Source organism: Lampetra planeri, chromosome 12, assembly GCF_965212315.1.
Source record: "Lampetra planeri chromosome 12, kcLamPlan1.2.h2, whole genome shotgun sequence".
Classification (NCBI taxonomy): Eukaryota; Metazoa; Chordata; class Hyperoartia; order Petromyzontiformes; family Petromyzontidae; genus Lampetra; species Lampetra planeri.
Genome location: NC_136118.1, coordinates 6,684,725 through 6,696,741, shown reverse-complemented (window position 1 = coordinate 6,696,741; position 12,017 = coordinate 6,684,725). Strand labels below are relative to the sequence as shown.

The window sequence follows — 12,017 nt, the reverse complement described above, 5'->3', positions numbered from 1 at the left end:
CCCAGATAGTCTCATTTTCTCGAGCGACCTTGGTCACGAATCGTTTTGTATTACCAAACTTTTCTTTATCAAAGCACTGCAGTGAAAAATGTCTCTCATTGTAGACTTCCTACAATGAACAGATAGTATGGTATTTTTTACTGGTAGAAAGGGGAAAAAAACCCAATGAAACAGCAAAGCAAAAAATTGTTGAGAGATTATCTCCATGTTACAGTAGCACCTTTCACAATCACAACAGCACTGCTAGCCTCATTCCTGTGATAATGATGCTCTTGTCCTTGAGAAGTAATCACTTTACGCTATTATTATATGTTTATTTTACAGCAATGTTTTTCAAACTAAATATCAATTTTACCTCGGTGTGTTGAACATTTTTTAATTTGCAAATTGTGCATACCACAATACACTAATGATAGCAATGCTGTATCCGCACCTCCAATTAGCACAGTTGACTACATATGGTGCGAAAGATGTTCAACATACATTCTCATTGAAGAATCACAAGGCTCATTTTCATGTCCTGCATTGGACTGATTGACCAATTCCATTCATAAGTGTTTTGCAAAACATTGTTATAATTGTAACATAATTATTTATTGATAACGTATTACAGTTTTGTCAAATAATTGTCTTCATAGCTACCTGTAATTTTTAGCTGACTCTTGAAGAGCAGCAGGCTTACGCTCTCTGAGGTGTTTTACCACTCAGGTGTGGTGCTGCCGGTGAGTTGGTTGGCCTCTCAAGGGTGGGACTCCAGCGATTGAGTAAATGTCTTGAAAGTGTTAAATACAATTTTTTGTTATCTTACATTATCTCATGAAACCTCACACACGCTTTATCCCAGATTTATTGAAACTATATTGACATATTTATTTAATAAGTGAGGTGTTTTTCATTTGCATGATCTCACGTGCTTTCTTTTAGACTATATTTAAACAAACTAATCAAATCCATTTTGGACTGTCCCCTCCTTAGTAGGTAATTCTCATTTGTATCTATGCTACTTAGCAAAAAATAACTTGAGTCAGCGTTCAATCAATATTTAATGAGTTTCTGGATTTGTTTTACTGGCATGTTTATAATGCAAAACCGTATTTTAAAATAGATCAAACGCTTGGTTTTTTTTGTCACTGTGTGGGAAGTGTGAGAATGGTACTCTTGCACAGGCCGCGCTCGTGTTCCCTTTATTGGTACACATATAAAGGAGGATGGCCCATTGCACAGTGCTTGCTGCTTGTCCTGCAACAAGGACATCGATTAAAACAACATGATTGCAGACCCAGCGCGCAAATGCCCCACTCACATGGCCCGCAACCCCCACCAATCCTTTCAGACACACGTGTGTTTCTATCTGCGAGAACACACAGAGGGCTCTGGCAGACGACACGTCGTGTCTTCTGGCACATCGCACGTCTCAGAAATGAATCGGCCATTTGCAGTGTGGCTCTCGAGGCAAGCCACAACCGATAGATGTGTGGCTTGGTTGTAAACAAGCAGAGACCTGCAGAGTGGAGTGCGCTGCTTCTCATTAAGAATAATGCAGGCACATTTTGCTGCGTCTTATTTTTGTTGTGTTGAGACTATTTGAGTCGTGTTATTCTTTAGAAATGTAATGGGGTTCTGCACAACATGAATTTGTACCTGATGAATGTATTTGGAGAACGTGATTTTTCCGACTCTATGTATTTGCCACAGGACAGATGATATTATTTGATCACTGTGATGTTCAGCATGTTTTTCACAGTTTACATCCTGATGCGATAGCTCCTTTCATGGTCGGTACTGCAAGTACAGTTGGTATTAAACCTCTCGGCGTGACCTGTAGAAAATGATTCCTTGGCATTTTGTGTTCGAGTGAAATATTGTCGTTGTTTTCGGTGAATAGTTTTACATTTATCCAAGCAACAATAATGATATACGATTTCTAACGTCTACAATAACAAGTATTTTCTCCAGCAGTTATTTTTATATAACCGAAATAACACACCCTTTATTATCATAATAAAGTACACCCTGTAATGACTGCTTTGCTCATCGTTGTTAAAGAATAGCTCACCCGGTTGAACTCGTCTGACTGGATTTAGTGTTACATGTATTTTCATCATACCGTGTGATATTTTTACAACCCTAAACCCGGAACTACATTTGTACTCATTTACATTACACTGGGCTTATTTCTTGTACCATCTCTAATAAATCACGGCTCGTTTGTTTATGTGAAAAATGTCCGTGTGGCGTGTGAGTGTGTGGTTTTTTTGACTCTGCATTTTCAGGACCAGTTGGGTTGACGGCCGTCAGTGACCTAACACACGGGTGACGTGGCTGACGTCACGCTCCGTCTCTCCCTCTCTCTCCGCTTGTCCACGCAGGCAGGGGAGAAACACTACCACCCGAGCTGCGCACGATGCGTCAGGTGCAAGCAGATGTTCTCCGAGGGGGAAGAGATGTTCATGCAAGGTGAGCCCGATCCCTCTCGGCGTTGAGTGGCGGACACGATTCTCCCGCAATGTGGGCATGTTCTCTTTGGAATGGTGCTGATGGTACGAATAAGGGGGTTGTTTTGTGTTGGTGGAAAACGTTGACATTATTTATTGTGTTGTATGTAAGGCTCTTCCATCTGGCACCCGGAGTGTAAGCGGGCAGAAAGGGCGGAGGAGAAACAAAAGGTAATACATTTTCTTTTACCAACCGTGTGGTCATGAACCGTTGTGGTCGCGTTGTGAGCAGTGTGCCTCAATGACAAAATCCCACCTGTGTCACATTTCATTAAAACGTGCAAATTACGCGGTAAATTACAGGGCTCAATATAGTATCTCACAATCCATGAGGTCATACAGCTCAACAGTGGCAACATCTGCAGAATATAGTCATCGGTGACAATTTGAATGCAAACGCCCACAACATCGCAAAGGACTTCTGACACCCAATCTGCCCTACTGTCTGGCTGTCTCTGATGCCATGTACCTTCTGCCTGTAGAAGCTCTCTCCCCAGCCTCGCTGGCGCTTCAGCCCAAAGGTTTGTCTGCTTCCACGCTGTCCGGCTGGGCCTTAATGCGTGGGTTATTTCACTGCTAATTTCCTTCACTCGCCCCATTCCTCACGTCTTAACTCACCCATCTCTTGGCTTGACAAGCAAGACACGCGACACCTACTGGATATGTTTTTTTTTCTCTCCAAGGCTCATTCTGACTTGGTCTCGTCCGCCCTCTGTGGGTGACAAGCTTGAACTTCATTATTTTTCTAATGTTGGCTACCGTATGATATTTTTTTAACGATGGTATTTACGCAACATATCACGTTAACAACTTATACGATTCTGAACGTGTTGCGAGTTCATTGCGCACATTAATACCTTTATGATAAAAAAAATGCGTTCACTCCAGACAAACATTTGACCTGTATATCACAATGTTTCTAACATGGCGAGGATGGTTCTTACTCACACGTATACATCACTTGAAAATGCAATTAATTTGAGCCACATATTTTGACATGTTTTTTAAGTTCATTAAAATTCTAAGTCATCCAGCTATAAGACTGAATTAGTTTGTGTTTGAGAATATGTTCATATTTAACTGTGTTGTTTCCCGGTTTATTTAAGACACAAACTCACCTTTTTAGCAATTGATTCTCGTATTTGTGATCCTATCAGTGGACTTTAAATGTCCTGTTATATCATGTATTTTTACAGACATATCTTCACACATCTGTATAAAGGTGTATTTTGTTCAGAGCTGAGTTTTATTAATGCTATACTATGTTTAAGTGGAAAATTATGTTTGTGGTTTGGAACAATAACATATTTTTACATTTTAAGTGATGGCTGTTTATAATACCATGTAGTCTTTTATGAATTCATATTACATGATGGTGAAAAAATATTGCTTTAAAGAGTACTCAATAAGAGCAAAGGTTTTGTAAAAAGAAAATTCATATTGTCTGATCACATGAACCAGCACTATGATGTAAAACAAGTTGGTTTCAAGCTTAGCATCAAGCAAACCTGCAGAACAGTTTAATCTTCAAGCGATGCATTTCATTACGCTGTTTACAATGGATATCACCACAACTGTTACCAATAGAATTATCTTTGAAGAATATCTCTTTAACAACGTAATATCTATACACGGTTTTTTGTTTTTTATCAGTCTTTTTCTCCTTGTGATGTATGCCCATGTGGCATTAGATTTTTGTTAAATGTTATATTTCCATTCAGTGATCATTCCATTCACTTTTGTGCAGCTCATAAAAGAATGATGATGGCACGCGGCTCCGTGTAATGCAATCACTTCTCGCTGTGTGTCCCCCCAACAGCCTACCCGGTCCTCATCGGAGAGCATCTCCTCGCGACCAGGCTCCAGCCTCGGCTCTCCTGGGCACACCATATATGTGAGTCCCAGATGGCCCCTGTTGCTGTGGCAGCTTTAACGTTGGCCTGGGGCGTTAGGTCCCTTTGTAGAAAATGCTTTGAGCAGTGCAATGCCGGTACTCGATAGGGTTGCCACCTGTCCTGGTTTTCCCAGGATCGTCCTTTAGTTGAGTTAGTTGTCCTGGGAAATCTGCAAGTCCTTCCCAAGACATTCAAATGGTTGCTTGGAGTAATTTGCTTAACAATACGCCGCTCAAGATTGATGCCTTTGATGTTTTTGTATTGTTTGTTGTTGTAATGTTCTGACCGCCCCTTCTGGACATCTGTGAATAAGCGCTTTATAGCTCATCGGGTTTCTCAGTATAAATAAATATTCTGATTCTGATTGACATGCGATCATCCTCTCTTCCAGTATTGTGACGTTCTTCTCACCATGATATGTCCCGGGTTTTTTTCTTAATATATCAGAGGTGGCAATCCTAGTAGTTAAAAATGTCTGACTTCTGCATTGTGTGTGACCATTTATGCTATAATAATAATTATTGAAAATGTTGGAGTAGTGTATAAAAATAGTATACTCACACAATGCAGTTTACAGAATGTTGCACTGATGGTATTAGCTAAGTCTCTTTGCTAGAATGTTGTAGCGCCTTGTTCCTTAATTTTCCCCTGTTTCATCCTGATCCCCTCCCCTATACCCAATGTTCCGAACCCTTTCCTGGTCTTTTACAATTCCCTCCTCGTCTTCCCTTTGATCTCCCCCCCGCCCCCTCCTTCCCTCTTCCCCTACTTTAGGCCAAAGTGGACAATGAGATTCTGGATTACAGGAACCTGGCCGCCATCCCCAAAGTCAAAGCCATTTATGAGATCGAGCGCCCGGACATGATTACGTACGAGCCGTACTTTAGCTACGGCCTGGATGAGCGCCAGGAACGCTACAGCCTTAGCGAACGGCAGAGCGTTGGGGAGGTATGATTTAGGAAACGGAGCTACAAAATATATAAGAGAAAGCATTGGCTGATTTATAATGTGACCTGCGGCTGTTGCTTTGTGCACGCCTCTGTTGAATGAAAACACTGCTCGACCGCAGGCCACGCTGCAGCAGTACTTGTTGGAGTTTTGCAAATGCCAAAATGAGCCACAGTTGCTGCACTGGCCAAACCCAAATGTTGTGCAGAACTCATGACTCGGGGAAAAAAAAATGTGTTCAGCGTTGCACTAACCCGACTTTGGAGTGTGGCTGGTGGGTGTACAATGGCTTGCAGATATAACTGCACCACCTCACTAATTTTTGCCGTTCTGCTTTGGTCTAACACACGTGTTCTCTGTGTCACTGCTGCCAGCTCTCCCCACGGACCATCTCTCCGACCCCGTCTTATGAGGTAAAGGGGGTTTAAACATGTTAAATAAAAAAAAACAGAATTGTACCACCTACAGTTTTGGCCAGCCTAAATATCAATTGCCTATGACCAAATCAGATTCTAGGCTGGATTGAGCCTGGACTGCTTGAATGGGTGACCACCATGCACAGACAGGTTGTTATAGGCTGCTATGGGAATACATGGTGGAAAGCAGTGCAACAAAATCTAGTGTTGTACTTCTGTGCTCCCACCTTTATGATCAAATAACCCCCCACAACCTCCACCGCATGGGTAGGCCCTCATCCAAAAATGCATTAACAAAGGGCTGTGCGTGTACAAATATCAATTGTATGTGTCGGTATGTTCATAGATACATACATTTGTGTTTGCTGGTTACTTTATCACATGATGCAACATGTTATTTGGTGCTGTTGTATAATTGTATGGTTTCTAAACCTAACTGTGTGTCGTTTTTGTATTTGTGCATTTTTTAAAAAGTACTGGCTGGAATGCTGGTAGCTCTTATTTATACCTTAAGTATACACAATATACATGTTTGTCATCCATTTTGGCCAAGGGTTGTTGTGTGTGTCATTGTATGTAATCTTCATATTTACATACATAGTGCATATATGGTATAGTAAGCGAGTGTATATTTCATGTACAGTACAATATATGCATTTGTTTTCAAGCTTATTTTTATTGGTTTAAATAATAGGGGCATAGATTATGATGCCCGCTGACTAATGAGAGCCAATTCTCACGTATTGGCAGCCTGACATTTATTGGGTTGAAGATTAATGTGTACATGTAAAATAACACAATTGACTAGTGAATGTGTCGGCGTAAATGCAAATGCCGTAAATATTTTTTTAATTAAAATTGCTAATCACAGTGCACAGCCCTTTGTCAACCCACTTCTGAATGATTGCCTCCCCATGCCTTTCGGTCATGAACTTATTGGACGATACTTCACTCCGCGAGTCATTGTGGCTTGGTGAAGGTAGAGCACCCAAGGCCGATTCGGACATCACTGCTACTTGTTAACCGTGGCCAGGACTCAAACTCGGGTCGCTGGGTGCATAGCGCAGTGCAATAAACCACCGCTGCTTAAACAACTAAAATATACTTAGTTTTCTCTGAACATATTGTATCAATTTCAAAATTGTAATGCAGTCCAAATAAATGTTTGTGTCCGTTTACAATCACGCGTGTACATTTGTTGATGTTTTCCCCGTAGGTTAAGCTCACGCATTACGAACCGCGTTGTGTCCTTGCAGAGCTACCAGGACGGGAGGGAGCGCGGCGAGCGCCGCCTGAGCCAGAGCTCGGGCAACGCCTCCCACTTTGCCCGCCACAACTACGTGCCGCCCACCGCACGCTCCCCGCAGCACTTCCACCGCCCAGGTGAGCCTCGCGGTCTCTCTCGCCAAGGCGTGCTTTGCCCGACTCTTGTTTCCCTCCTCAGCTCCAGCAGAGACTCTGTGTGCTGAGCTGCCAGCCTCCCCCCCGGACCCCCCCCCCCCCGGACCCCCCCCACCCTTCCACAAAGTGAAGTTTTCGTAGCAGTGGTTACGTAGGTGGTGTCCTCGCCCTCCCCTCAACAGGGGGGGGGGGGGGATTGTGCAACTGTCGTCTAATCCCATACGACGTCACTGCCAGCTGCTGCCACGAGTGCCCACCACCGCCTTAAGCCGCTCAGTTTTTTTGGTTTCCAGCAATGAACCCGATGCAGCTTGTGATTTTTTTTGTTTGTTAAAAAAATATATCACCCCCTCCCCCCCCACACATATATTTATTTTTGGGTACTTACGAAAGCATAACCACTTACATTGTGCTCAGCATGTCAATTTTAGATGATGTATGTGAAGCATTGGTTGATTTATAAATCACATTGTACTGTAATACCCCATCCTAATAACTAAAAACACATTGTGCCTCACATTTACCAAGGGAAATCAAGGGTTATTTCTAATTTGAGTCATTTCCAGCTTCTTCATAAGTCATTTTAAGCCTCTCAATAAGTAATTTCCAGCCTTTGTTTCGCTATAAAAGAGGATTTAAAATCATGAAAAAGATGCTTTGCATATTTCGACTCTTCTGCTTTATATTTAGCAAAGCAATTTAAATAAAGACCGCAGAATCATGCTTATCTCTTTCTTGTCCCGTGCACACGCATGGTCATCGCTTGCAGAGTCGCTGTCATCCGGTGTGCCTCGCTCACAGTCACGTACTGTTAGTAGCAACACTGACTCCACCACCACCATCAATAGCCGCCCCGTTTCCCCCAACAAACACAACTATGTGCCCAATATCAAAGGTAAGGGGAGGAGGTTTCTGGCATTGGTTGCCCCCCCCCACCCCCGCACGCAATGTTCAACTCATCCCCCCGAGTGGCTCTAATTGAAAGTTTTGCTGTGTCTGAGCTTTCGGTGTAATTTCAGTTTTGCACACACACTTGCAGTGGCGATGTGTATTTATACTAAACTCTAGGCGTGATGGAAGGGGAAGCAAATGCAGTACAATGCAGTTGCTTTTCGAATGGCATTTGCAGTCTGTGTAATGCAATGCATGTGCTACCCTTTTTAGGGTGTCTGCACACAAGTTGTAAACAAACACTTGGCCACACGCCTGCCATTTAAACGAAAAGCATGAGTGCCCAGCTTTATCCCTGTGCAGATATATCCCGCATGAGTTTACTTAACTGTTCAATGCCTGACACGTTGTGTTAACGATCTTCAATTCGCTTGTTTTAGATTATTCAACAATTATATTATTTTTATGGACTCATTTGAGGCCAATTTGTATATACCAATATCAAGTTTTAATCTTGAAATATTTTAAACAATACAAATATAAATAACAAAATACATGATCAAATCCAAATTTAGCCTCATTACTATTTAACATTTTTTAAAAGATTTGTTTTGCTCTTTCTTGAGGTGAGTTATTGCACCGTACGTAGTCTCTTTCCTCATTATACCCTCAACACAAACACCCTGTTTCAATTTCCAACCTGAAACATTGTCACTTGGCTGGATTGTTTATTGAATAGATTAGACTGAAATGAGCAGTGCTGCGCTGTTGATAAGCACTAGGGAACGCAAAAAAAAAACTTTCACAAAAAAACAACCCCTCGTTAATAGCACTTCTGTGATCTTTTGGAACACTGGAAATGAGCAACTGGAGAAGAGACCCCCTTTCTCTGAATTCGTTTCTGCTTAACTAACATCTTGCAGCGGCCTTTGACATTATTTGCATGCTTTTTTCCTCTCCCTCCTTTTTCAAAACTTGACTCCGTTATTGTTTGATTTCCGTTGCGTTGGCGATTTTTTTCCCCCCCTTTACCTTCTCATTTGCTTCCTGTGCTGTCGATGCCGAAGGGCCAGACTCAATGAGTGGGCGGAATTCACCATTCCCCTTCTGGTCCGAAAGCCGGCCCCAAACTCCGACACTGTCTCAGGCTCCCAAACACTTTCACGTTCCAGGTAGGGCCAACTACTGCAGGGCCTGATGGGGGGGGGGGGAAAGAGAGAGAGAGAGAGAGTCATCTCTGTGTTCAAACTTCAGGGTTCCATTCATCGCCGCCAAGCACATGTGCATCTGTCTTTTCATTTCTGCAAATGACCAAAGGCTTAAAGAGTTGCTTTTGGATCAAGTCAAAAAGGGCTAATAAATATGAATCTGCGAGCACCATGTTATCCAGATGTCTGTCATCAGATTCATAAAAACTCGACCCCAACCACAACTGACGACGGCTTGTTCCATTTGTGTTATAACTTCCATTTTAATAGTGTTTTGTGATGTTTCTTGTGCACTTTTATAATATTGGAATCGCAGTCCAGTGTAAATGAAAGAACACTTCTTGCAACACATTACATCCATTGATGTCGCTCTGGTCTTGTGGTTTGTTGCATGTTTTCTCTTTAGATAATTCATTCAATTGAATAAGTTTTAGCTTTCAATTTCGTATAAATTCTATTGTTGAGTGAGTTTTCCAACAATAACTGTACATCAATGCAATGTACAACGACGTTAAAACATATTGATTGTGTTTGCAAATTTGTTTAGCTTTTCTGATTGTGTGCAAATATAAATACTATTTATTATTATTTCAGTTGGAAATTGTATTTATTACTCGCCCTTCCAAGAGCAATGCTTGGTGTACTTTATTAAACGTAATTGATTTATCTTCACAGATGCTTCACTTAATATCTACAAAAAGCCTCCAATCTACAAACAACACGGTAAAGCTTTAACCTGTTCGACATTGAATAATGATGGTTGATGGTAGTGTGTTTTTTTTAATGAAAATTTACCAATCTTTCCAAATTGTCTTACTCAAATAAACTGTTTAATAATTGCATGGTCTATATTGTCGGAATGTTTTTGCTGAGATATCATGAGTTGATTTCATTTTAATACCAGGTATTGGTTGTTGCACTGTGTGTGTGTGTGTAAAATATGATTGCTTTCGGGTTGCATTTCACTTTTTATTTTGACTTTCTACTTTCTTTTTGTTTTTGTTTGTGTTGTCTCACATAATTCTAAACAATTAACTGGCTGCTAACCTCTCTGATCATCATTTTTCAAAGTAAGTATGGGTTGCTCCTAATAATACTGATTTTTTAAAAATATTAAACAACTCTTAAAGTTTTTGGTTTCCTCATTTTATAAAAATGCGTAGTTCTATTATCCACGCCATTTAATACAGTTACATTTGTTATGCTCATTTTCTTGTAGTTTTTTACATATAAAATCTGCTGTATTTAATTAATGATAATAAAATGCATCATAAGATTATTAGCAACATATCCATTCACAGATATGATTGACTTATTTGGCATAAAAGTGCATGAAGATCAAACGGTGCTTTATTTTAGAGTCATGCTTGTAATAGTCACAATAATATATCCAAATGCGTGACCAGCGCACTAAAGCGTGCATTTTCTGAGCTTGAGATTTTTTTCTCCCCAAATCACACAGATCCAGCTGCGATGGCTGCAAAGCGTAAGACAAGCGAGGAAATTATACAGTCGGCCAAGTTCCCGGCAGCGCAGGCCCCCGATCCTGAGGTCCCTGCCAAAATTGAGAGCGAGCACTGGCCGTGTCCACCATCCACCGCCTCCCTTGGTACGTACACCCGCAGCACCTATCAGCGTCGCCTCCTGTCCTGGTTTTCCCATCATCGTCCTCTTTTTTTTTTTTTAGGCAGTTGGTCTGGGAGATTTGTAAGGTTTCTTTGGACATTAACTATACCTGGTTTTGTCAGTTTTATCATAGTCCATTTACTTGTAGTTCTCCACTCTTCAGATATTGTGAGATGTTCTTATTCTCATGGCTGTCCCGTTTTTTTGTACGTCAGAGGTGGTAACTCTGAGCACAGTATGGCAGGTGCGTGCCAACACAAGTCTGTACATTTTCACGTATGGTTACACAATGTACATCGTACTGCACATGAGCCATAAACCAAACCAGCTTCTCCATGCATCACTGATACTAGCATAACATCAAAGAGACACTCGTGGAAGATTAACAGAAACTGTCTGTGTGCACGTGCTTATGTGGGGGTGGCAGGGCAAAGGGAGGAAGATGAGGGGGGAGTTATTGCAGAGTGTTAGCAGAGTGGTGCAGAAGTTAACACAGAGCTACACAACTTGGTAACTTGGGTTCGATTCCTGGCCATGAACAATGTCAGTGGCAAGTAGTATTAGGACTTGTCTTGGGCCTCCCCTAGGTCGACTCGGTCTTAATTGAGTACTTGGTGGATTGTGAAAGCATTAGCACTGGGGAGAGAATGGTGGTCCGGGTGGTGTTTGGTAAAGGTCATTCCGGCATTAATAGATGCTTGCTATCACCCCTTGCCCGTATAATCTATAAGGCTAAGTGGAGTATCTTTGTTTCTGAATGTGTGCAAAGGTTCAGAATGGAGAAAGAAATCCCCTTCCTTGCCCAGCATGGACGATGAAGAGAAACAGAAGCGAAAGCAGCTACAAGGGCAGGAGCTGGGCAAGGTAACCTTGTCACTTTCGGTGCCTTGACAAAATCTCGCCCAGAGGCCAATAACAACTTTGCTGTTGCCCTCCTATACTCTTTGGTTCTTTCGGTAAAGTCACGTTGGTATAAAATATAAATTAAATCACGACGTTTTGATTGCAACAATAGCAATCATCATCAGGTGTGAAAACTACAGCAATAATTTTTTTTAGCTTCAGCTAAACATTTTCTTGCTGTAGTTATATTTTATACCTACGTGACTTTATCGAAAGAACCAAAGAGTATGGATC

General features: G+C 41.6%; 1 protein-coding gene across 8 annotated transcripts in view; it reads left to right on the top strand.

The window, feature by feature from the left end:
* LOC144721594 (actin-binding LIM protein 1-like) overlaps window positions 1-12,017 on the top strand; it is a 92,791-nt gene that overhangs the window by 71,177 nt on the left and 9,597 nt on the right. For 6 of the 8 annotated variants that reach the window (XM_078599350.1, XM_078599349.1, XM_078599347.1 and 3 more), the window contains 9 exons: window positions 2,370-2,457; window positions 2,608-2,666; window positions 4,315-4,389; window positions 5,165-5,338; window positions 5,713-5,751; window positions 7,011-7,137; window positions 9,930-9,977; window positions 10,717-10,863; window positions 11,650-11,744. In XM_078599350.1, the coding sequence (XP_078455476.1) occupies window positions 2,370-2,457; window positions 2,608-2,666; window positions 4,315-4,389; window positions 5,165-5,338; window positions 5,713-5,751; window positions 7,011-7,137; window positions 9,930-9,977; window positions 10,717-10,863; window positions 11,650-11,744 (852 nt within the window). The remainder of the gene's footprint in view (window positions 1-2,369; window positions 2,458-2,607; window positions 2,667-4,314; window positions 4,390-5,164; window positions 5,339-5,712; window positions 5,752-7,010; window positions 7,138-9,929; window positions 9,978-10,716; window positions 10,864-11,649; window positions 11,745-12,017) is intronic. The other 2 variants (XM_078599351.1, XM_078599348.1) reach the window with 1 other exon arrangement.